At 39.3% G+C, this 25,726-nt stretch overlaps 1 protein-coding gene across 1 annotated transcript in view; it reads right to left on the bottom strand.

Moving 5' to 3' along the window:
• Positions 1 to 1,781: 1,781 nt before the first annotated feature.
• Positions 1,782 to 25,726, bottom strand: part of foxo6b (forkhead box O6 b) — a 35,456-nt gene continuing 11,511 nt past the window's right edge. Inside the window, exon 2 of the mRNA XM_067425982.1 lies at positions 1,782 to 4,284. Within this exon, the coding sequence (XP_067282083.1) occupies positions 2,581 to 4,284 (1,704 nt within the window). The 3' untranslated portion in view covers positions 1,782 to 2,580. The remainder of the gene's footprint in view (positions 4,285 to 25,726) is intronic.

Here is a 25,726-nt window from a genome sequence, read left to right as displayed (position 1 = left end):
TCCATTTCTCTCTCCATGTGCGTTTTTCCTCATCAAAATTTAAGCAGAACAAAAAGCTGCATCCAAGTCATGTATCTGTGGACAGTCTCTGCCTCTGAGAAAGCACCTGGCAGCATCTTTTTAAAAAGAAAAAAGGCGGGTGGATGGATGTGTGCACTTTACGCAACATCAATAATGGTAGACAAAATCAAATAAAGAGACAAAGAGTGGACAAAATAACCTGAAACACCAAACACAATATAAATATCGAGGATCTAATAAGAGATCCACACCTTCAGTTCTTATTGGAGAAGGAACAGGCTTCCCCAATTATTTACTAATGAAGGAGGAGGAGCTACTGTTCGTGCTCTAGAACTTTACTCAGATTTGATGATTGGCCATGGAGAGATGTCTTTACCCTGGATACCATGAAACCACACTTGAATTTTTGAAGTAGTATGCATCGAGCAATTATAACCCTGTAATTATGAAACACTGCAGTGTAAACAGCGCTTTTACAATCTAATTCTAGAAAATGTATTTTGTGGAGACTTTGCCAGAGAGGTGCTGTTTCAAATAGCCTTCAATTTTTGATGATGTACTTTGTACATTTTCGATACTCAGAGAGCTCTGACTTGCGACCTCTGTTTGTCTTTGCCAGTGCAGTTTTACTATGTTTGGCATATGCTATCATTATTTTTGATCCAGTCTCCCTTGACAAAACAAATAATTTAGCAATTTTTGACATGGATGCATCAGCAATTCACATAGAGACTATTCAGCTTTGAAAGCCTTGCGTTGCTTCGCAACACCTTATATCAAAGTGCTAACTGTCAGGCCTCTTTTATACCTGTCATGTTTTGTAATTGGCAATCAGCCTAATAGACTCTAATTTTAGCTATAATCATACCGGCCCTATTCCTACGTGATGTTTCTAAAACTATGTTCACCCCCCAATATAGTAGCCAAAACAGGATATTAGAACAAGGATCTCTAATATATGCATAAATGTACCCCATACGTTTTCTCCAACCTCACTAAGCATGGCATAATTAGAGGAGTCTTTCCCTCTGAATCCTTGGTGTTACATTACGTTCAGAATGTGAAAATACACACTTTCACTTAATTACTTGAGTCTGGAGATCACTGGATAAGGGCAACATGATAGGGGAAGTCTGCGAAGAGAAGATAGCACCCCTTTTTGCTTGCTGACTGAATTAATCAACATGCAGTTCACTAGTGTAGGAAACAAAAGCTCTGGAAGATGGTGAAATTGTCATTCTGTAAAGTAATGACCTCAAACCAGATATGAGACACCTTCCCTTTTGTAACCTTGAGGTTGCACTACCATCAAATAGTTACTTAGTCAGGTTAGTCAAGCTTAAACTCATTAAGGATATATTTCCAAATATCAGCTCTGTATTAAATTAACACACAGTTAATGAGGGTTGACAAAGCTTCAATTTTGATCAATCATCATTGATTACCAAGAGTAACACTGCACATGCAGAGAGAAAATGAAGGAGGTTATTGTAGCCAAAATGAAGCCAGTGCGTTGGCTGAAGACAGAGAAAGGCTGCCACAGAGTAGCTGGGCCGAGGTGAACCAGGAAAGAGCTCTGCACAGGATGTGCGGTAGTGTTGGATCGTTCCTTATTTCATTACAGGGAAAGCTTTATAAATTCACGGAATGGAGAGGAAGGGGGCATAGTGATAATATTTGCATTTCTCCTTTTCCCCCTCTATCTCTCTATCTCTGCCCTCCCTACCTCCTTCTAATACCCCCTCCCCCTGCCCCCCACTTACTGCAGAGTGACTTTAATCATCACTTTCGCCAAAACACATTAAGCCGTTGTGTGTCCGGGGGAAAAACAGCCCTGCGCACTCCAAGCATCACATTCTATTTGCAACAGTGATGCATAGCTGGTGCATTACTTTGGAGATTAAAAAGGATATGCTGAATATCAATAGAGTGTGTCTGATGGATGACTGTCCTGGCCCACAATAAAGGGACATCCAATAGACCTCCTTGGGAGGAGGTGCGTACATTTACCAATGAAAAGCAGCTCCACACTCAGACGCTCTTACACCCGCACACATTGACAAATGCACAAATGACAGCACAGACACTCAGACAGCTATAGCAACTGCTCAATCCTGTACTCATGTTTAGTAAAACAACACCAACGCATAATTATTTATTTACTTTTTTGTTCAGGAAGGATAACAAAGTCGTTTGCATACATTAAACCCAGGCCAGCGGACAATGCGATTCCTCCCAGGTCGCAGGGTGGTCGTTACAGCATTGGAATGGATGGTGATGTAAAGTGCTTCAAAGTGATGAATTGAGCACAAACTGAAGGACATGAACCACAGAAAGGACTGTTAGGGTACTATGACATTATTCCACAGAAGGGTAAATGGAGTAGAAGGAATGGGGAGGGGATTTTAAGGGGATAATTATGAGTCCATAATCTGACATCACCAAAAGGGAATCTTGGTCAATTTGTTCATCTGAGTTCCCAGCTTGACCTGCTGCCCTTCAGAAAAGGCTGTATGGTTGAATGTTTGCCTGTACGTAGGTCCTCAATGCCCCTAAAGTTCACCCAGGCACCCAACTCTGGCTGTTGTGTGATTGCTGAGGTCCTGCAAACACCCCCATTCCCATTCCCATTCCCATCCCCAAACCCATTCCCATGCCAACGCCCTGTGATAGTGACCCATCAAAGTTAAAGTCCATTCCTTCTGTTGAGTCCATGAAGTCATTCAAGAGGATGGATTCCACATCACAATCTAGACTGCTCTGGTGCACATCCATTTCCAGCTCAGACTGCAACCGGTTGTGAGGATCCTGGTGATGGTTTGATTGATGGTTGCCATGGTAATTAGGATTCTGTGAAGTGTGGTGGTAATACCCCTGCCACGGTTCTGTCATGCCCTGGTGAAGGTGGGAACCTGGGTAGGACTGATGGCGAGGATGGGGGGCTGAAGCAAGGCGACAGGGGTCTTGGGGTACATCCAAGACACTGGCAGGGTTAGGAGGCAGGGCAGTGGTAGGGAGGTGAGCACGTGACCCATAAAGGCTGGGTGATTTGTGGTTGTAGGGTTGCAACATGTCATTGTTCACCCTGGGAGAAAGGTCTGGTTGTCTGGAGTTGCTGTGTTGTAGGTGATTGTGCATGTGGGTGGGATTGGGACTAGCATTGAGTTTGTGGTCATGAGATTGAACATAGTCATGGCCACGGTGGTGTTTGTGGTGATTGTAGTCAAGACCTGGGAGATGCTTATTATGAGCTTGATTGGGATTATGATGATGGCTTGGGTTTTGCTCTTGAGTTACTCCATGGCCATTGTGTAGGCTTTGACTGGAACTGCGATTGTGACCATGCTCTGGGTTATGATTGTGATTCTGGCTGTGATTGTGGCTCTGATTGTGGGCGTGAGAGTGCACAGCACTGTTAGATTGTGACATAAGTGAATGGGACGTTACTCCTTGCCCCACAACCATGTCCTTACCACAGTATTGTGGCCCTCCAGCAAGCAGACTTTCAAGGGCATTGTTCTCTGAGTATGCCCTAAGGGCACGCTGAAAGCTGGTAGGCTTGTTTTCCTGAATCGTCTGCATAGGCGTATGATGCCTAAGCATGCCCATGGATGGTTGGCCATAGACTGTTCCACAGTAGGAGGTCTCTCCTTTGAGTCCAGGGCCATAGTGATAGCCATTGCGCTTAAGCTGTAGAGGCTGAGAGTAGCCCTCTTCCAAGCTGATGGCTCCAGTAAGATCAGCTAGGTGCGGAAGCTCGACAGATGGACAGTGTCCGCCTGTTCCTAGGGCTGGAGATCTTGTGCTGGTGGGGCTAGGGTAGAGTCGTGGGGAGGCAGAGCAGGATAGTCCTCCTTCCTCTGGTTCATCAGGTTCTGTCTCAGCCAGAATAGGAGACAAGCATCCACTTAACGTTGACGCTGAGGAACTTGTTCGGGAGTGGAGGTCTGTCCAGGCATCAAACTCTTCACCCCCAACTCCCATTACTCCCTTACCCGCTGGGCTTCCATGTTCCGGCGATCCTTGTATTCCAGGTCCTGCAAGCTCTCTGCCCATTCCCACAGCACTCGCTCTCTTCCTGCTGACTCTGCCTCTGCTCTTCAGGTACTTAGTGCCATTGTCCATTGATACAGCTCGTCTGCGGGGTCCTTTACCCATCTTTCCACCCTCTGGGTTAAGCATCCACCAGGAACTTTTTCCTGTTCCCTCATTTTGAACACGGATGAAACGAGTATGTAGGGAGAGGTTGTGTCTGATTGAGTTCTGTAGAGAGAAAACAAGAAGAAAAAAACATTGAGGCATTAGTGCTTTTGAATCGAGGGTTATGAGTATTGTGTATCTTTAAATTTTGTACAAAATTAAGATAATTAAACATCTGAAAAACATTTTTTTCAGGCTTAGCCCCCCTGGTACATAAGAGAGACTGAGCAGGGACCCTCTCTTACATATTGTATAAAACTATATATTGTAATATAATTGTAGTAATGTAATGTAATATAATTACTCTAATGTAATGTTACATGTTAGGCTCGACCTATAACTACATACTGCACCATTTATTTACTTTATTATAGGGATGCACTGATACTGATACTGATACCAGTATTGTTATGGGGCCCAAGTACTGAGCTTTTATACTTGTACTCATAATCATTAAAATGCTCCGATACCAACAACCGATACCACACAGCATATACAGTTCAGTGCGTGAAACAAAAAAACACAGACAACAGAGTAAACAGAGAGCAGCATGGATATGGATATATCAAAAAAGAATGTATACAGTAAAGTAATAGAATGCTAAATATATATACATATTATTTACTCCTATATAGCTGCTGTGCACGAGCCATGAAACACGTGGATTGAGTGGCAAGATTGTTGAGCGCACATCCCTTTCACAGACGTTGCTGGAAAGTTTGTAGTTCGGTCGGATATGTCAATAGCAAAGAAGGTTAAACGAGGCATATATTATTAACGCTAACTCACGCTAAAAAGAGTTTTAGTCCCATTAGGATTAAAACTAAATCATATCTGTAAATAAATACTTGAACTGTTACGCTAATAATGTATAACGAGTGGTTCTCTACATTATTACAGGACGTTTATAGAACAAGATTTTTACTGTGCGCAAACATCTCAGACAGCATTCAAAAACTGCATTGAATTTATAATGAGAAATAAAATGCATGTGTAACAGTAAATTTGATCCGTGCCTTCAGTCTTAAAGGGACAGCAGCTTAATAAACCTGTTGCTGTGTTTTTAATGTTAATCATACAACAAAGGAGCAAAAAGAAATCACTCTTTAATCGTAACTTTAATAAAGATGAATCTATATTTAATTTATACAGTGAAGTCTATGCAGTGTTATTTTATATTTGCTCTGTACCTGAAGAGCCTGAAAAGCACTGTTTATTTCAAATTAGCATCTTTCTATTGTTTTTATTTGTGCTATTTGTAATTGATTTATTTGCTCTGTACTGACTGTTTACTTGTCTTTAATAATGTTTTAAATTCACATGAATTAGTCGTTTTTACTGTAGTATCACAATTGTAATGGAGAATTGTGATGTTACACTGGTATCTAAACATTTGAACCACTGACTCGACCAGGCCAGTACCAAAATATCCTTAGCATTGACTCCTGCTGAAGCAGCTCTAAATATGTGCTGTGCTATTAAATGAAATATGAAATATGATAATGCAACAGAATGCACAGTGAATGTAATAGGCTTGTACAATACATTTTAACGGGCACAATTAACATGAAAATGAAAAATCTTTGAATGTGATTCATTATATTTCTAATGTGCAAATGCTTTGAAAATATTGATATCGGCAAGTACCAAAAATAAAAATAAAAATCTGGAAAAAGTGGTATCGGTGCATCCCTACTTTATTATGATACAAACATTGCAGAGCCAAACTAATAATTGATAATGTACAGAATGCACATATTTGCACTTTTTTCACAAATTAAACAGTAATGTTTACTGGACACCCCCTGTTGAAGACCCTTGAAATATGGTGAATTAAAGATTTGTTTTAAGGTGTATTCAAAAGCATTGTTCAAATCAACAGATATTCTCAGAAGAATTATGCAAGTTCCTATAAAAAAAACTCTAAAGTAGTTCAGGGCACTCATTGCAGGAAGAGGTGAAACCCCTCTTGGCTGCTCAGGCAAATCAATACCGTAAGCAGACCAGCTCCTGCACGGCACACGCTTTCTCTGACTCACGCTGCAGCTAGCCAAGCCAAGTCCACACGCACATCAAACCGTAGTCAAGGTTACCCAAATGAATCACACGTGGCAACCTGATCACAGACGCCTCTATCGATTGTAGTCTTGGGGAAATATGAGGGAAAGCCAGAGAGTGAGACGAGAAAGCGAGAACGAGGCGTGATTTTGGCACGCTAGCAATCCTGGAGAAGCACCAGACAAAGGAAACAAAAACCAGAGAGAGAGAGAGAAAGACTTCAGTGATACAGATGCAGCAGATACATGCATCTTTTTATTTGGTGCACAACAACAATGGAGTGAAAAATATTAATGATAGTTACAGTCTCGGATGTGAATAGGCCAATGCATTGTTCAGTGATATAGAAATTGTGATGTGAAACACTTGTTCACATAGCTGTTGTGTATCACTGCACAGAACTTACACACTGTAAAAAATGTTGGTTGGTTTAACTTAAAATTGCCTTAAAATGTTTAGTTTATTGAAATTAAAAATTGATAAGAGTTGATATAATGAAGAAAATTGCTTGAATAAATGGAAACTCAAAATATTATTGTATCTGAACCACATAAAAAAAAATGATAAATCATGAAAATAGCACAATTTGCATGTTTCACTGCGTCATCACAAATAAAACACACAATTACCCAATATGCTTACAAAATCTTTTAATAATATTTGAATAAAGGTTGTCGATTCTCAAAAATGTTCATTGTATTAACTCAATTTTTGGCCCCACTTTATATTAGGTGGACTTAACTACTGTGTACTTACATAAAAATATGAGTACAATGTACTTACTGTGTTCAAATTGTATTGCAAAACACCTTTGCTGAGGTGGGATACAGGTAAAGTAAAGTAAAAATAATTATATGCAGGTATTTTTTAAAATGTAAGTACAATGTCAAAACATGTATCTACACAATAAGTACATTGTATCAAATGTTTAATTAAAATGTTAGTACATAGTAGTTAAGGCCACCTGATATAAAGTGGGTCCCAATTTTTTTATTGCAATGAACTCAAAATTTTAAGGCAAACAGGTAACTTTTTTTACATTGCAGAAGCTCACTATTAATCTGTTATTTCACATGAATATGTCTTCTGGGTTTAATAAATACAATTTTAATGGCATTACGTGGACTTAATGTTATTATTATTCCGTTTAATAAACCAATATGACACTCAAGGCTGTGCAATATTATAAGTAAAGTCCCATTTATAAAAATTCACATTAAAAGCTTTTCGCAAAACATTCCGCTGTGCATCATGTCGAATAATGCACTTCATATATTCACAATATAGCAAGGTCTCCTATACCTTAAAGTTTGATTATTTCAGTGTAAAGGCTGCATTCTCAACACCACGTAAAAGGTATTTAAATAAATAGGAGAAATAATTCATCCTAACAAGATATTTTTCAATACTTTTTATGTTATACAAATCTCTTACGATCAAACATTTTATTGATTAGTTTCTACTGAAGCTGGAATGGATTCCTTTGAAAATAGCTAACGTTTGATTAGCTGGAGAGAATGATGCGCTAGGCTTACAGGACATCATAAAGACAAAAAAATGAGGCCAACAACTCTGAGACGGTGCAGCATCAATACTCAGAACAGACTGAAACAGCATGTCCCTACCCATCCCTGAAAAAAACGCAACAGGGCCAAATCCCTCAATCTGCTTCTCCCTGTTGCACGCTCTTGTCACAGTACCCTTGTGTTCACACCATGGTCATGCCTAAAATTCCTGCGACCTGGGACAATATTTATGCTTGGCCTCCTTTCCCCCAGATGCAATGAATAGGCTACACCATAAGAGGGCCCTCATTACAGGTCCCAGGACAATGTTCCTACTTGTCCATCCCTGACAACGGGGCTAGTACGCATCAGTACTCTATCCAAACTCTATTTCCCTCTCAGTTTATCCTTTTTTTTCAGCAGGAAAACCATTATCTGTCCATCAAATTCTCGACATTACCAACAATCCATATAATGTGTTGACGTGTACACAGCAACGGTAATGTAGTGCGAGCTCCACTCCTCACAACCGCGTGCCGTCTCTCCCTCTCAAAGCTACACAGCCTTTTCACACCCTACTTCACTTAGATTCCCTCGTTCTCACACTCATTCATCTCTTTCCCTGCGTCCCGCATCTGTTTATCACTCTCTTTTCACTCGCTTTCCATCCCACAACAAATCGCACCGCTAATTTCATTCACCTGCTCCGACTAAAGAAAAGAAAAAAATTCAAATAAGACAAAACAAATCTACTTCCTGTCCCTCAATCATCCACAATACAATTACGCTTCAAGTGCGTCTATCAGCCCATCTATACTCCATAATCCCCCATCGCACCCCTTACGGAAAGCAGCCTCTTGTTTTCCGTAGTGATTCTGAGAACCATTACCGCTCACATGAGTGGTCAGATATCAGTCACTGAAAAGAGCCAATTACCTTGGCAAAATTTACACTACAGCTGGATATCGACTGTAAAGCAGGCTAATCTTGGAGAGCGTGCTGTTTCAGTGTCACCTCACACCTGAGGGGCTAATTCTTCCCCCAACACCAGTGGCAGATTTGCAGCTTTTTGCGCCGCTCCCATTCAGAGCGGTGAGAAATTGGATAAGCAAGATGTATTTACGTCCCCTCACCCCCCAGGAAGGGGCTTTATTCTCCACCGGTTATTCTGCCAAATTACACGAGCCCCCGTGCTGGTGAAAGAGCCAGATGCTTCCTGGGCCGACTTAATCAAAGCCAAATTGAAGCGCGGTGTCACGAGTGGGAACTGCGCGCCGAAACGACCCGCACGAGGTGATCTGAGCGCGACGCCCTGACAGCTCCGGCAAGCACGCTCTGTTGCAGGGGTAACCATGACTACTGTGGAAACGGGAAGAGAGGAGCTGTGTGCGAGAAGCGAGGGGAAGAGAGAGGCAGATGCCGTTTGATGCTGCAGGTAAACTGCAAACAGCCTTTCATCTCTGACAGTCAGACGACTCGCCCAACTCGCATGAGAGCTTCAATCATCAGCAGTCACACCGTCGCTTGAGCTGTCTCAGAGGAACAGTGATTAGCAAGTCAACTATAGGCTGCATGACTTCACAGTAGCTACCAGCACCCCGCCACTCCAAGGATCAGCTCACCAAACAGCCTTCTACACATGAGCTTGTTGTAGAAAAGCTTGCATTTTTAAAACATGACAACCCTCAGACTTGAAAGGCCACACGTTGTCGTTTAGTCTGCGAAAAAATCCACTCTCCACCCTTAGTGGCTCCATTAAGACGGGGGAAGAGGTAAAGCACAGGGTGTTTGATGAAAGCAGATTATTCATGAAGTCACAATTGCTGCGGTGGTGTGGCCTGTGGTGAGCGTTATAAATAGCAGGTCTGTGGTTCGGAATTTGACCTGGACACCTTCAAGCTCTTCTGCCTCTGAGTCACTTGCTGGCTAGCCATGTAGCCGTCTGCGTATGACCTGCTTTTTCCCTCTGATACACACAAACACACTCTTTGCAACTATTCTGCACACTATTACATCTGCATCTATTAAATAAGATTATACTTTCTTATACCATAGCTTACAAAGAGTCCTAGTGGTATACTGCAGTATAATGACGAGCCCTCTATGAAACGTCAGGTATAACAGTATAAGCTGGTTAGTGATGCCTTAAACACACCATTATTCAGTCACCATTATTGGCGTACTACATATAAATAAAGGTATCCCATTATATTATAGTTGATGTTTCAACTATTTGCCTGTCTGCTAAAAGGAGTTTTAATGTAGCTCGATCAGTCACATTAGAACTTCTTAGTTCACAGAGACGTGTAGTGACAAAAAAGCTTGGAAGTCATTCAATGTCAATGATAGTTAGCAATATTAAGTGAGTGGCAAGCATGTTGGCGACGCGACAAATAGTAACATTTACACTGAAAAATTATATTTAAAAATATGTTACCTGGATTTTTCTTAGTTCATTCACTGTAAAAAAAAATATTTAGAAAAAAAAAGTTGCCTGGTTGCCTTAAAATTCATTGAAATGAAATTTTTGAGATTCGACAACCTTTATTAAAATATTATTAAAAGATTTTGTAAGCATCTTGGGTAATTGTGTGTGTTTTATTTCTGATGACGCAGCCAAATAGTGCTATTTTCATGATTTATCTTTTTTTTTTATGTGGTTCAGATACAATAATATTTTGAGTTTCTATTTATTAAACAAATTTCCTTCATTGTATCAACTCAAATTTTAATTTCAATAAACTCAAAATTTTAAGGCAACCAGGTTACTTACTTTTTTAAGTTAAACCAACAAAAACCAACTTTTTTTTTTTACAGTGTTGACATAAAAAAAATTGTTAATACAAAGAACATTTTTTAGAATCGACAATCTTTATTCAAATATTATTAAAAGATTTTGTAAGCACAATTTTGTAAGCACAATTTTGGGTAATTGTGTGTGTGTCACATTTTTATGTGGTTCAGATACAATAATATTTTGAGTTTCTATTTATTAAACCAATTTCCTTCATTATATCAACTCAAATTTTTAATTTCAATAAACTCTAAATTTTAAGGCAACCAGGTTACTTACTTTTTTAAGTTAAACCAACAAAAAAATGTTTACAGTGTACCAATGTAGACAGTGAAGCTCTAATGTCCATGACAGTGACCTCTAGACCTCTAGAGATTAAAATCCCAAGCATTTTAAACACCCCGCTAGTCATTTACACACATGGAGGCTGAGCTTCCAAATAGAATTTAGTGGAGGAAATGTTCAAACGCATACACACGCGCACTATGCATTCAAACGTAAACTGATATACAGACGCGTTCAAATATGCCCGGCAAACCGGAAAAATCTGGCAATCAGGTTTAATCCCACTCCAGCCTGCATAATCCAGAGAAATCTAGGGCTAATCCTGGTTAAATCTGGCGGCCCCTTAGCTGACTATAACCCCTGGAACGCAGCAAAGTAACAGGGATTGAAGGGATCATATGTTGGCCAGGCAGGAGGTGTGTATGTGCAGAGAAAGCCTGATGAAGGGGGTTATAATTGGCATTGAGATCAAATTGGAAAAAATGCTTTCATTACATAACTACAACTACATAAGACTGTAGATTAGATACTCATGCTTCCTTGAAGATCTGGCACATTCCACAGACAGGGTAAACTTTGGTTCATTAATAACTACAAACCAACATTAGGCTTAATATAACTTGCTACTTGCAACTGTGTAATTCATTGTGGAATCTTTATAACAGAAAATAATAAAACAGCTGACTCCATAGTTTTGTCAAGTATTTTTGGACCCTATTTTTAGAAAGGCACAACTAAACTTATGTGTTTTTGAAAATCATGTTTTTTGTTAAATTGAGGTTTATGAACCAAGATCATTACCTATTTGAACGCCTGGCGCCATTGGTTGCCTCTGCCCTCTTGTTTTCGCGTTAGACACATCTGCCCACGACAAGTCATAAAAAAAGCTGCTTTTACATGGAAAGTTTAGCCTTAACAATTGCCCTGACACACCAAAAACAAAATATAACACAGGCGAGAAATGGATGGTTTCCACACTTACATTAACACAGTGGTTTGTTAGTGGTTGGATCTACACGCAAATGGAAAGCCTTTGGAAAAATCAGAGAGAAATTCTCTTTGTATCCAGAGAGTGTAATCTAAGTAAATATGAGAGAAGTAGAAGTGTTACAGCAAAAATAAAGGGTAACACTTTATTTTACAGTGTCATTGTTACATATTTTGCATGCACTTACCATAGTAATAACAGTAAATTATGAATAATTACATGCAACTAACCGTAAATCAAACCGCCTACTCTAACCCATAGTAAGTACATGTAGTTAGTATATATTACTCAGTACTTAAGTATATAATTACAGTATAATAATGACACCTTAAAATAAAGAGTAACCGAAAAGAGATTTAAAAGAGGGTGAACAAATATGTCATTTAAAAAAATCAGAAAATGAAAGATCCCTATCAGATAATCTTCTCCCAAAAGCGCCCACTGATGAAAACACAAGGTATGATCCATTCAAAGTGGATCCAAAAAATGAGCTTTAATGAAATCATGCTATGATACAGTGTTTGAGTCCACTATTCATTGATGAAGGCCTTGGATTAGGGCCCTTGGATCAACTTCACTATGGGCAATGAATGGGATTTGGAAGGATCACGGCTCATTTTTCACGCAAGGTCAAATAAATCACTAAGTGCCTGAGATTTCATTCAATTTCTGAGCAGAACAAAAGGCCACGGGTATGATAGCGTCTACATTTCAGTCGAAAGAAAACGCAATGTTTGAGATGCTATCTTCCTCAAAGTTTTAGCGAACTATTCCGGGTAGCATTTGCCAAGTGATCTGTTTCTCATTTTAAGGAGCGTTCTAAATTACTGAGCAGACTCCTCTGAGTATTCAAGGCAGCGTTCTGTTTTACATTCTGCCCAGTGTTCCTATTCGACGCGGTTCGGAACGCACGGTTTGTGTGTTGGGGGATTGTTCTGTCGAGCATTCTTGTGCGCTCACAGGACTGGAAAAGCTGTTTTCAGCCGCGTTCACCCATTATTTATTAATCCATTTCACACAGCCAGCAGTCATTATGCATGCTACTGTCAATGGGTATCTCTCTGCCTCGCATTTATTTGATAATAAGCACAAGTGGGGTAGGAGATAAAAGCGCTGACTGCGTTCATTGTGCGAGAGGGAGCGAGCGAGAGAGGACTCCTGCAGGCGAGGAGACTTAAAATGAGAGTTCTGTGTGGGAACAGGGCGCGTCTGCTAAGCCTGTCTGGAGGCAATCGATGGAAATTAGCCAACGCTAAAGATGCACTTCCTGTGAGTGATGTCACGGGCGGTGCTCGGCTGTTTGGGGGGAAAGAAAGAACTCACAGGCGATTAATGGGAATGGTGAAGTGCAGAGTAAGGTGTGGGTAACGTGACGAATTTGAGCAATACGGAATAATAGGATCGAACAGTCCTAATATATGATAATGATGCTAACAGCATTATTTCTGGTTAATACAGAGTGTATTTTTATATTACATTATCTGAGTTCGTGTTAGTTCACTCAAAAACTGTGTTCTTTATTTAGGCGCCCACATGTTGTTCCAATCTTTTACAAACCACCATAAAAAGGCTCCATATGACTAACATGCTACATTCAGACTCTTTTGAAGTCGTGCAATATCTGTGCGAGGAACTGACTGAAATATCATCATTCGTTGTTATTAACACTCTTCACCCAAATGTCACACGCCACAAAAAAACTTTGACATCTTCATTCCTAAAACCCCACTGGTTGCTGCACGCCATAACTAAAAGTGATGTGCCGTTGTAATTATGTGGAAGGTTGCAGTAAAGATTTTCGGACATGATCACAAATTTCTATACAATGTTGTGATATGGAAAAAAAGCTTTGTAACAATCCTTCGGAAATTCTTCTTTGGTGGTCCATGATGAAAATGGGTGAGTAAATAAGAGAATTTCCATTTTTGGCTGAACATTTAATGTTTTGTCTTTAAAATCAACAAATTAACTAAATGAGACTAAATTGTTAATGATGGAAGCCCAGCATTCATATCCTAAAAACAGAGGACTGCCATCATTACAGCCAACGCTTAGGCGACAGAAGGCCTCTCTCACCGCTTGCTTCCCTGTGGAATGCCCACCCACCAGAGGGACCAGGGTGGAAGGGAGGGGCTGCGTCTGGAGCTTTAGCCTAACCTGAGAGAGGTAGACTGGGCACGGAAAATGAGCCGGGCCCCCTGGGGGCCTGTAGGTGGGAGCAGCCAGCTAGTGTGCTCCATCCCCTTGGACTGAGCTCTAATTGGAGCTGCTGGGCGAGCCGGGCCAAGTTCCCTGGGAACGGGGAGAGCCTGAGGGAGGGAGGGAGAGTAGGAGGAAGTGAAGGATGGACAGATAGAGCAGAAAGAGGGGAGGGAGGTTTAAAAATAGAGTAGGCAGATTAAGGAGCATCTGAGAGCGGTGCAGGGGATCGGAAAATCCGCCCCGCATGCCAGAGCTGACCGGACCTTAGGGGCATATAAGCCAGTTCTTCGCCATTGCGTAGCAGGGCAGGGCATAGAACAGCCGCCCCCTGGCATACGTTCGCCCGGTCGTCGCGTGGCATGCAGCCCAGACTGGGGCAGCGCTAAGAGCAGCGTTAGCCTGAAATGATGACGATCCCTAGCTAAGCTTTCACACAACAGGTGGAGAGTACAGACACCTGTGGGAGATCGCACAGATTCAGAAGAACCGTCTTACACCTGGGTCCTGTGCACAGATGCACACTTCTTGTTGTGATATAGACAATATAAATGAATTTTGAATAATTTCCAAACTATATAAAATGGTTTTATTAGTTAGTATCTGCCTTGTTTTCCATTGAAATGATCAAAACATCCTTAAAGCAAGATGAGTACACTTGAGAAGCAAAATTGCATAAGACATGAAGACTGACTTTGCTTACCCCATTGGCAATGTTTTTATTCCTTGTTTTAAGCACAAATCTAACCAAAAGTAGTTTATACTTAAAACGAACGTATTCATATTATAATCTGGATTATGCTGAATTGATCTTATTTTGAGATTATTTTTAGACAAAAAAATACTGATTATTACAGTGTGAGACTTGTAGTAAAAGAACTACATTTGAATAACACAAAATAGGTATGAAGGTAAATAACTGTGGGTAGATGCATAGAAAACAAATGCAGGCTACTGATTCCCATTGCCATTTTTTGAAGTCTTTTGTGTTGTCGCCTTCTCTGCGAGCAAAACCTGCAAGCATGAACAACTATGACTGACTTTATCATCGAGCACAAAGTCATCCTCTGTTCCAGGCAGAGCATGCACAATTAATTAGTAAATCATTAATTAAGTCACGCATCGATTATTCCGGTTGCAGGGCGTGGAATGAGCTGATCGCTTTAATCAAACCCCAAACAGATTGGGAAGAACCTGGTCACGTGATTGTTAATTAAAACCTGCTACATTAATGCGTTTAAGAGGTATCCTTTAATATTCAAGTTCGTGTGAACGTCCTCAGTATTACCTCCCTAAAACCTACTGGGTCTTTTTCACAATGAGACACAGAACAGAAACATGCGTTGGTTACATACGTGCGTGAACACACACACACACACACACACACACTTGTGCTCTGTTAGCCTGGCACATAGGGTCCGCTCATTACAACAATGCCAAGCTACCGGTTGCTAAGGAGACCTGTGGGAGAGGGAGTGATCCTGTTGCTATGGCAGCAAGCCTGCTTCCTGCCAACTGTCTTTCCCCATGAGACCTGACCATAGTAGGCAGAGAAAGACAGAAAGAAAGAAAGGAAGACGGGGAATTGAATGTAGGAGAGTCGGAGTGCGTGTGAGGGTGTGTTGGGGGTGTAAAAGGGGTTATGGCTATGATGTTGAAAGAGAAAGACTTTATAAAGAACACAGCGAGCAGGGTAGCAATGGAGGAGGGGTGGCAGACAAACCACAAAACCAGGGGAGAGAATGTGCTGGGAAAATTGATAGAGTTTGAAAGAGGGAAAATAAAAGAGGCGCTTGTAAAGAGACTGAGCGAGGACGCCTTCCGGAGCGCCATTTTCAGGCGCTCTTTCCCATGAAACGGCTCGGCGGCTTACCGCGCCGCGTCCTATTGTGCTAGTCCGCCGGCGACTGCACAAGATGGCCGCAAACTACCTCTAATAGTTCAAAGCGAACGCTCCAGCGTGCCGAACGCCGCCTCCCAGCATGCGCTGTGTCGTCGAGCGACCCGGCCTTGCTCGTTAAACTACCGTAAAACTCGCCTGGCTTTCGGGAACTTTCTTATACTGGATCCCGTGTCTCCTCATTAAGCGCTACAGCACATCACAGCTCCCATTTATCAAATCACCAGATATAAGCGACGTGTCATAACAGGTGTGTCTGATAAAAGACTTGACAGAATACAAATTAATTATGCTGCACTGCGCAAAAGATTCATTAAACAGCAAATTCAGGGGAGACGCAAGAAACATCATCGCAACAAATCAACACCCCTGTAAAACACAACGGCGCTACTGTGGAAACAACATCCTGGAATGAGACGGTGACAGAAAATGTGGGAAGACGAAGAGGAAAGGAGATATCGATCGAGCTTAGGGGAAGAGGGTCATATGAGGAAAGAAAGCTGAATCCGAATCCACTTTTTTGACTGCTGTTAGATCACAATTGGTTCCATACTGCCTTGCTCTTCTGCCTTTGTGGGGGTTTTCGGTTTGATTACGGCTCTCATGACAGCGCTGTTTAAATGAGAGACAGAGAAGCATCGGCACATGTTCTCCCACAGATAAAGTGGGAATAAAGTTGGTTTTCGGGAAGGAGGGGGCTCTCGGAATTCTCTCAGAGACGGGCGAATCAGGCTGTTGAAGACATCTATCTGTCTCTCATCCCTCTGTCCCGGGTCTGTTTCTCATTCACAAGGAATGTGGCGTCTGTCGAGAACGGGAGTCTGGCCTTCCACATGGACACACACGCACATATTCGTTCATTTGTTTATGCACACATTGCGAGACACGGCCATTGTTGACTTATTCATGCATGCATTTATTTCCAGAGAACAGCGCGTATGCCATGGTTGATCCCCTCTGTTCCCCCAACCTCTTTGCAGGGGTTGTAGGGTTCACTTGGGATTCTCCCATATTAGCTGTCTCTCTAATTCTACATGAACAGCCCTCTGCTTCTTCTTCCCATTAGCTTTCCATCATTCCACCTTCATTTGTTCTACAGAATGCAATAGAACTGTAAAAATAACGATTGTTTTCAAATACGCTATCCTGTCTGCCATTGGTCGGTCAACAGATAGCCCACTATTGGTTGAGCCGGCATTGATTTGTTAGGGTTTCATTTCCCAAAAGCATCATAAGTCTAAGTAGAACATAGCAACCTCTCTACCAATGGTTTCTAAGATCAACTTTGACTTGCAACTCTTTTGGGAAATGCAGCCCTGGTCTTGATTCTCAAACAAACAGAGCAATGTTTTGAATGCTCCACTAAGCTTTTTTTGAGGAAAACCAACCTACTGCCTACTGCAACACCCAAAAACACAGATTCAGTTTTGAATTCTCAGATATCTTTCATTTACAAGTGTCAGATTTCTCCTAAAATCAATTTGGACAAATCAAAATAGACACGGATGAGACATTTTCTGACATTCAGTAAAAATATCGAGCTATACAATGCATTTTGATAGAAGCTCAGATCATTTGATGAGTTCATTTTGAGACTTTCGATTGCAGACTTTGGTATCTTGGCAAGTCCGGGACAATTTGTGAGACATTTTAGAGATCTCTTCTGAAAGTCTAGAGGAGACGCATCTGAGATTACTTTCGAGATATTAAAGAGATCTCATTTGTGATCTCATTTCTTTCCTATGAGATTTGTCTCGTTCTTTGGTCTGAATCTATGGGAAAACGTAAGGTAGGTCCACATTTCTTCGAACAAAGACAGCCCAATTAAGTCAGTTTGAGTTAGGGTCTGTGCGCTGAAGAGAGGGGCGGAGATATGGAGCGGCGAAGAAAGAGGCAGTCCATAAAAGCAGTCTAACGAAGGGGAAAAAGGAGGGAAATAGAGGAAGAGGGGTAAAAGAGGAGAGCTTGAGCGACTTTGTAGCCGAAGCGAAGCAACTTCTCTCTCTTTTTTTTTAGCTCCTCAATGGGAAGACATATGAAATATTAATAACAGCTCTAGCCATCGACTTCAGAGGCCCGCGCTAAAACTTAGTGTCTAATGAGACTCAGCTCATGAATTGCTAATGAGGATGCTTGGAATGTGTGTTTTAAGTGTTTGTGTGCGTGAGCGTGTGTGTTGCGATGGGGGGGGGGGTCATTTGGTTGTGTGTGTGTGTGTGTGTGCGCTCGGGGGTGTGTATAGGGGGGTATGAGGAATGTGAAGTCTTTGGGAGACTTAACGGAGAACTTCATTAAAAAGCTGAAGTCTATACACAGACACACACACACATACAAATAATATTCAACAGCATCACATGCATACACACTCGCATATCACTTAATATTCGTCTCCTAAAGACCTATAGGCAAAATATTTATCACCAAACAATGTATGAAACACATAATCACCAAACAATGAATGAAACATATAATCTCAGAATTGCCATACATACAGTGTAAAATGATGACATTTTCATTCAGAATCTAAGACATGTCACTTACACTGAAGAAATGATCAAAATGTATCTTTATTTTTATTACGTGATGAGTGTTGCGATTGACTGGGATGTTTATTTTGAATATATAACAATAAAAAAACTAGCATTATCATCATTATTGTTATTGAGAACTATAAATTAACTACATGTTATTACTGTAGGGTTAGTGTTAGGATTGGGGTTTGGTTTAGGGTTAGTTGAATGTAATTATGCATAATTTATAGTTATTACTATAGTAACTACATGCAATATGTGACCTTGGACCACAAATTTAGTCATAAGGGTCTTTTTTTGAATTGAATAAATAAGCTTTCCACTGATGTTTGTTGGGATAGGACAATATTTGGCCGATATACAACTATATGAAAATATGGAATATGAGGGTGCAAAAAAAAAAAAAGTTGTCCGAATGAAGTGCGTAGCAATGCATATTACTGCTAATAATACAATTCTTATATATTTACTGAAGGAAATTTACTAAATATCTTCATGGAACATGATCTTTACTTAATATCCTAATGATTTTTAGCAAAAATCTATACATTTGACCCATACAATGTATTGGTGGCTATTACCACAAATATGCCTGTGCGAAATTGTAAAATGAAGTGTTACCAAAATGTGAATATGTACAATACCAAATGGGATTTAAGAGTTTCAGAAGAGGATAGGAACGTTTACGTTTAGTCTGACAAAAAAAAAAAAAAATTGTAATGACTTCAAACGTCTTGAAATAGCACGTGATTCATTTGGGGCAGCTTTATGGTACTTTCACTGTAATTTTTTTGTCATTTTTGAAGCTTAGCAGTGTCAGTAAAGATTCAAGTCATTGTAAGAATATGAACATAGTGTGTCTTTCACAGAATTAAACAATCATATACGTTTGGGATGATGAGGGTGGTGAGTACATGACGGTTCTTTTCTAAATCTAAAGCTGTTCTTAAACCTTATAATAATAATATGACAAACCGCTGATCTTCTCAAGCAGTCCAGTGAGGTGATACCAAGCGTTGTAGAGCATGTGAAATAAGACACACAATATGACCTCGCTTTTGACCTCTTCCACGTAGTTCAGTGAGAACACTCAAGAACAATACAACAAACTATGCATGTGCCTATGCCGATTATGACTGTTATACCTCTTCACGCTGCTTTCTGTACACTATTTATGGCTTTTTGTGTGTGTTTTCTGGCACAGTTATGCGAGTGTGCTAGCATGCAGTGTTAATGGAAGTCTGAACTCTATATGTGCTGAAGTGCTGAGGTCTGGAGAGATTTTGTGTCAGTGTGGGTTTATTCATATATTCTGGATAAATGTTGGACCGCAATATTCCTCTCTTCTATATGTCTATGTGTGAGTGTGTGTGTCTTTCCGCCTGAGTGGCGCTGTCGGTGGGCATCGCTCAGATTCAGCTCGGCAGGCCGAACAGATCATTAACAGAGACGGGAGGAGAGAGACTGGCTGTGTTCGGAATGGAGCACAAGCATACTGCTTACTACATAGTATACAACTGATATACATTTTGAAATATTGTATGCTACACTATAGGCTACAGTGATAGTCATTTCAAAATGTATCGCAGCTTTGTGTAAAAACGATTCACTTTTGTCGTACGATCAAAAAAATATACGTTCATTTAAATATCACAGCTGTTGTATTACTTCTGGTTCACTGAACACACATCGGTCACACATACAGTAATCTGCACATTGTACTGCATATCTATATCTGCACATTTTGGCAAATGAAGTAGGTCATCAGGCTATTTTGCGCATACATCATTTTGCACACTGTGCTTTATGAAGTGAAAGTATTTTATGAACTTATACTTTATGGGGAGAGCATTCACTTAGTGTCGTCATCTCATTTTTGACCGAAGTGGCTTTTAGAGGTTTTTGCATCTGAACTCCTCACTCATATATATATATATATATATATATATATATATATATATATATATATATATATATATATATATATATATATATATATATATATATATATATATATATATATATATATATATATATATATATATATATAATGCAGAAACAGTAGGAGTAGAAGTAGTGTGTCATTCTGAACATAGCATTGGCTTAGGGCTTCTCATTATCTGTCTTGAGAGGAGGAGAACGCAGGCTGGCCAACTCACTGTTCACAGTCACGCAATTACGGCTGCAAACACACAGCCGTCTCTCCACATATCCATCCAATTCTCAAACTCGTTTCAATTTATGTCCTTGAGTGTCTCCCAATCACAGTTTTTAAGGGTTTAATGTTTCTCTATGTCTTTTCCTCTGTATAGTTCTCAATGGCTACATTCCGAATAGCATACTAACATCTAAGTACCGCTGCAGTATGCAGTGTGTATTCTGCAGTATGCACAGTGTGTGCATTTTCTACTTTCATTAAATACCATAAAATGTGTAAGTATACCGATAAAAAGTTTTGTTTTTAAAAATAAATTCATATTTTTATTTAGCATAGATGCATCAAAAAGATTAAAGACATGCATTGTTACAAACAAATTCATTACAATAAATGCTGTTCTTTTTAAAAATGTATTAGCGTATACAAGAAGCACAACTGTTTTCAACACTGATAATAATAAGAAATGTTTCTTGAGCAGAACATCAATATATTAGAATGATTTTGGGAATAAATTCGATTTTTTTAAAAAAAATAATATTCAAATAGAAAACTTGAAATTGTAATAATGCTTCACACTATTAACGTGTTGCTGTATTTTTGCAGTACTGTTAATAGACTTTTTTATAAAAGCATTTATAATCTTACCAACTCCAAACTTTTAAATGGTGGACAACCACAATTTTAACTTCTTTAATTTTTACATATTTAATTGGACTGCCTTATGTTAAAACATTTAGTTTATTATATTATTATTATTAATTTTTGTATGATATTTTCATAACATATTTTTCAATAAAATACTTTTTTTTCAAACAAAACCACTTCTATTTATTACAACAACAACATTTTCATAAGAGTTCATTCATTTGTGGACTACATTGGTCACAGCATTTGCATGGAGGAGGCAATTATTATATTGCTGATTAGCTGAGAGTGAATCTATAGCTAAAACTGCTGTCGTTTGTTTTATGCTAATATAAGGTAAGTATACTTTCTTTTAGTAAAACAAAATGTCATATTGTGAGGTTATCAAATGAAATGGTTTGGTATTCATATTTGAAATGGCGTCACTCAAGAAACGTGGCTCCTAAATCTGTCTGGTTTTGACAAAGATTTAAATCATTTCAAACAGTAAAAAGGACTGTTTAAAGTACATGTCTGTCTCATTTCAATTCTACCACCGCTCTTCCAACAGCCATTTTCCTCTTTTTAATTCCCTCATGGTTTTCTTTCCCATCCTTCTATCCTTGGCACTAGTTAATACGCAGATTAATGTCACTATTAACACACTGATGGAGTCCGATGGCAAGCCATCAAAGACAATAAAGATGCCTAATGGAATCCAGGATTTGATGCAGTCAAAATTTGGGGTGAAGCTATAAATCAGTAGGGATGACAACTCAACCAATTAAAAAAGTGTGTGAATGCGTATGTTAGAAGCACTAAAGAAATAAAGAAAAATCCCATTAAAACTTATTGCACGCTTATCTCATAGCAAATGAGAAAATCACAACCTCAAATAAACACTAGAACCCGGTCAAAAAAATAATAATCCTTAAAGGTTCAGTTAACCCAAAAATTAAAATTCTGTTACTCATGCTCCTGTCATTCGAATACTGTATGACTTTTTTTTCTTCTGTGAAACATAAAAGAAGATATTTTTAGAATTCTCTGCTGTTGTTCTTTTTTCATATAATGAAAATCTGTGGTCACCAAAACTGTTTCATTCTGCAAAATCTCGTCGGTGTTCAGCAGAAGAAAGAAGGTCATTCATGTTTGGAAGGACTGTAATAAATCATGGCAGAATTTTCATTTTTGGGTGAACTCTCCCTTAAGTGATATCTTCAAGCTTCCTTCTATCATAATTTGAAACCAATCCTAAAGGATCATCTAAAGCTGGGTGCACATTGTTCAATTTTTTCAGCAATTTACAATTATTGCTTGTCAGAAGGATATGATCCAATGAAATGTTGGGTAAAAGCCACCGTGGAATGTGTGTCTATGGTGTATACTGAAATGCATGGTTGTATAAAAGACTTTTGTCACAATTGACCACATTCAGGCAGTCAACATTATAAAAGGTAAGTTACCCCAAAAATGAAAATTCTGTCAATAATTACTCACCCTCGTGCCGTTCCAGACCCGTAAGACCTCCGTTCATCTTTGAAACGCAAATGAAGAAATTTTTGTTGAAATCCGATGGTTCAGAAAGTCAATGACATTTCCTCTCGCAAGACCCATAAAAGGCACTAAAGACAACGTTTCAAAGCCCATCTCACTACAGTGGTTCTACAATAATTTTATGAAGGAACGAGAATAGTTTTTGTCTGTAAAAAAAACGGCTTATATAGTGATGGTCGATTACAAAACACTGCTTCCAGGAGCTTCTGAGGTTTATGAATCAGCATATCGGATCGCGTGTCAAACCGGCAAACTGCTCAAATCTACATACACAAATCTATATACACTGATTCATAACGCTCCGAAGCTTCAGGAAGCTGTGTTTTGAAATCGGCCCATCACTATATAAGTTGTTATTTGGTTGTTGTATTTTTGCACACAAAAACTATTCTCATCACTTCATAATTATTGTAGAACCACTATAGTGAGATTGGCTTTGTAACGACGTCTTTAGTGCCTTTTATGGATCTTGAGAGAGGAAATGACATTGCTACCAACGGAGGCCTGTCTGAGCCATTGGATTTTAACAAAAATGCCTTCATTTGTGTTCCGAAGATGAACAAAGGTCTTGCGGCTGTCGAGAGACATGAGAGTAAGTTAAAAAAAAATGACAGAATTTTAATTTTCCCCTAGTTACGGGACTAACCCTTTAATTTTTGGTAGATCACAGAATCACAGTGGATTTTACCTCTGATTCATTGGTCACACTTGAAATAAAAGGTAATGTAAAGCACTATCAGGGTATTCTCACAAAAATGCGTATAAATAGTACGAGTGTGCAATGTCGTGGAATGTATACGCCAAAACTCATTTTGGTGTGTCTATGGCACGCTGTTTTTCGCGTGCATATGATACGCATTTTATGGCGTATTATACATACGAACCCCCCACCCCACTACCCTAAACCTACCCAAGCGCGTGTCATATATACGCCCCACTACCCTAAACCTACCCAAGCGCGTGTCATATATACGCCATAAAGTGCGTATCATATGCACGCGAAAAACAGCGTATCATATGCACGCCAAAATAAGTTTTGGCGTATACATTCCACGACATTGCACACTCGTACTATTTATACGCATTTATGTGTGATCGGGTTGGCACTATATATTGTTGTATATTATACAATTTGGAAATAAAAATTAGTAGGTATTCCAAACATTCATAAATTTGTCTAAAGCACCAAAATCTATTGCCAATTATTACACATAAAGGATAAACAGAAATTCTGAAAATAAAACTATGAAACTGAAAATTAAACTGGAATCCTTGAGGACTGGCTCGAAATAATAATACAAATGTCAACAGCAATTTTGTATACATTACTTTATTTTCAGAAAGAAGGAGAAACTGTGAAAATATAATTTAAAGCGTGTAAAAGATAGAGAAAGCAAAAAATCCAGAGAGTATGGACTCTGAGAGAGAATGAGAGTGTCGAGCCACAGGGAGACGTGCTACAAGGGTTCATTCCAGGCTATGTGGCATGTCTGAGAGTTAGCAGTGACATGGGCAGCATATTAAACGCTTGGGCCTGCATCCTGACCCATTTTCATCAAACTGACAAACAAAATCCACACGCTGTCTGCTTCATAAAAATATTCCTCCGCACACAGACACACGCACTTATCTACCATTTAGCCATGCAAATAAAATATACGAGCCAGAAAGGGAATATTTCAAATTGAGAGAAACGGTTTGCATTTTCTTTCCATGACAAGAAAAACCTTCGAGAAACATAAAGATAAAAAAAGATGCCTTGGTCTCAAACCATATTGCTCAAAACTAACTTTCCAATTCTGAATGAGACCAGCAACATTCTGTAGGATGAAGTCCAACTGGCCAATAAACTCAACATTTTTTAACTTTTTCTCTTTCTTCCTGCTCTTCCCCTCTCTAAGTTAACTGTTTTTGGATACCAGACAAAACGGATATCCAACTTCTTGGTTTGTCTGGCATCTGATTATGCAAATTATCGCGTGATTGTTCATTTGAACAAACCCCTGATTCTAAGCTTTAGGGTTAGCATCATTTTACAACACTTTTTGTGTTACAGACATGAATGAAAATGATATAATTTAGATTTTTATAAACAATTAGGTTTAAGAAAGACTTGTGGCCTGTTCACACCAACATAAATGTTCTGAACAAAATTCAATTCAATATGCATAATGCAATTTGTAAAAAATAAATTTTAAAAAATAATTTAAAAAAAGCACATGAACTGAATGAATGTGAAAATTAATTCTCTAACAGCAAAACAGAAATATGCCTCAAAAATATCCATTTCTGAAACCCGCTTGTCACAAAGACACGTACAGAGACGAGTCTCTTCCGGATTCTTCCTCTGCCATTCATTCTTAGCAAAATACTGTTCATTAGTGCCACCAAGTTGTATAGTGTTATGTAACAGCAGAGGCTCTGGGCATGTGACCCAAAGAGCAAATCTTATTGGTTGGTCAACTTTCTTCCCAGTGGGATGGAAATAAATTTGAACACCTCTCAACGAAAAAAAAATAAAAAATGTTGCACTGACAGCATTTGAATGTTCATGTTGTTCTGAACAGACACATTAACAGCTGTTCATTCAAATTAAATTGCTTTATCGCACCCAATTTTTGCACTGAACATTTGCCTTGGTGTGAGCAGGGATTTACATTGGGGCCCCAAAGCATTTCTACAAATATCATACTTGGTGTTTTGTGTAGACTTTCTGGCCTAGTCTACCAAAACACTCTCATGGCAATTTGTAACTATTTTACTTTTCACAGAATTTGCTGGCTAGTTCCTAAATTAATTCTCATTTGTGCCCCAATGATGTAACTCATGCTTATTTTTATCCAAAAAGTTTAACGTTTTCGTGCAATTCACATCATACAATTGCCACCTTGTAAATTTTTTTTTTT

The sequence above is a fragment of the Pseudorasbora parva genome, chromosome 19 (assembly GCF_024679245.1).
Source record: "Pseudorasbora parva isolate DD20220531a chromosome 19, ASM2467924v1, whole genome shotgun sequence".
Lineage (NCBI taxonomy): Eukaryota > Metazoa > Chordata > Actinopteri > Cypriniformes > Gobionidae > Pseudorasbora > Pseudorasbora parva.
The sequence above is the reverse complement of the archived record's forward strand: the minus strand, read 5'-3'. Positions and strand labels throughout refer to the sequence as shown.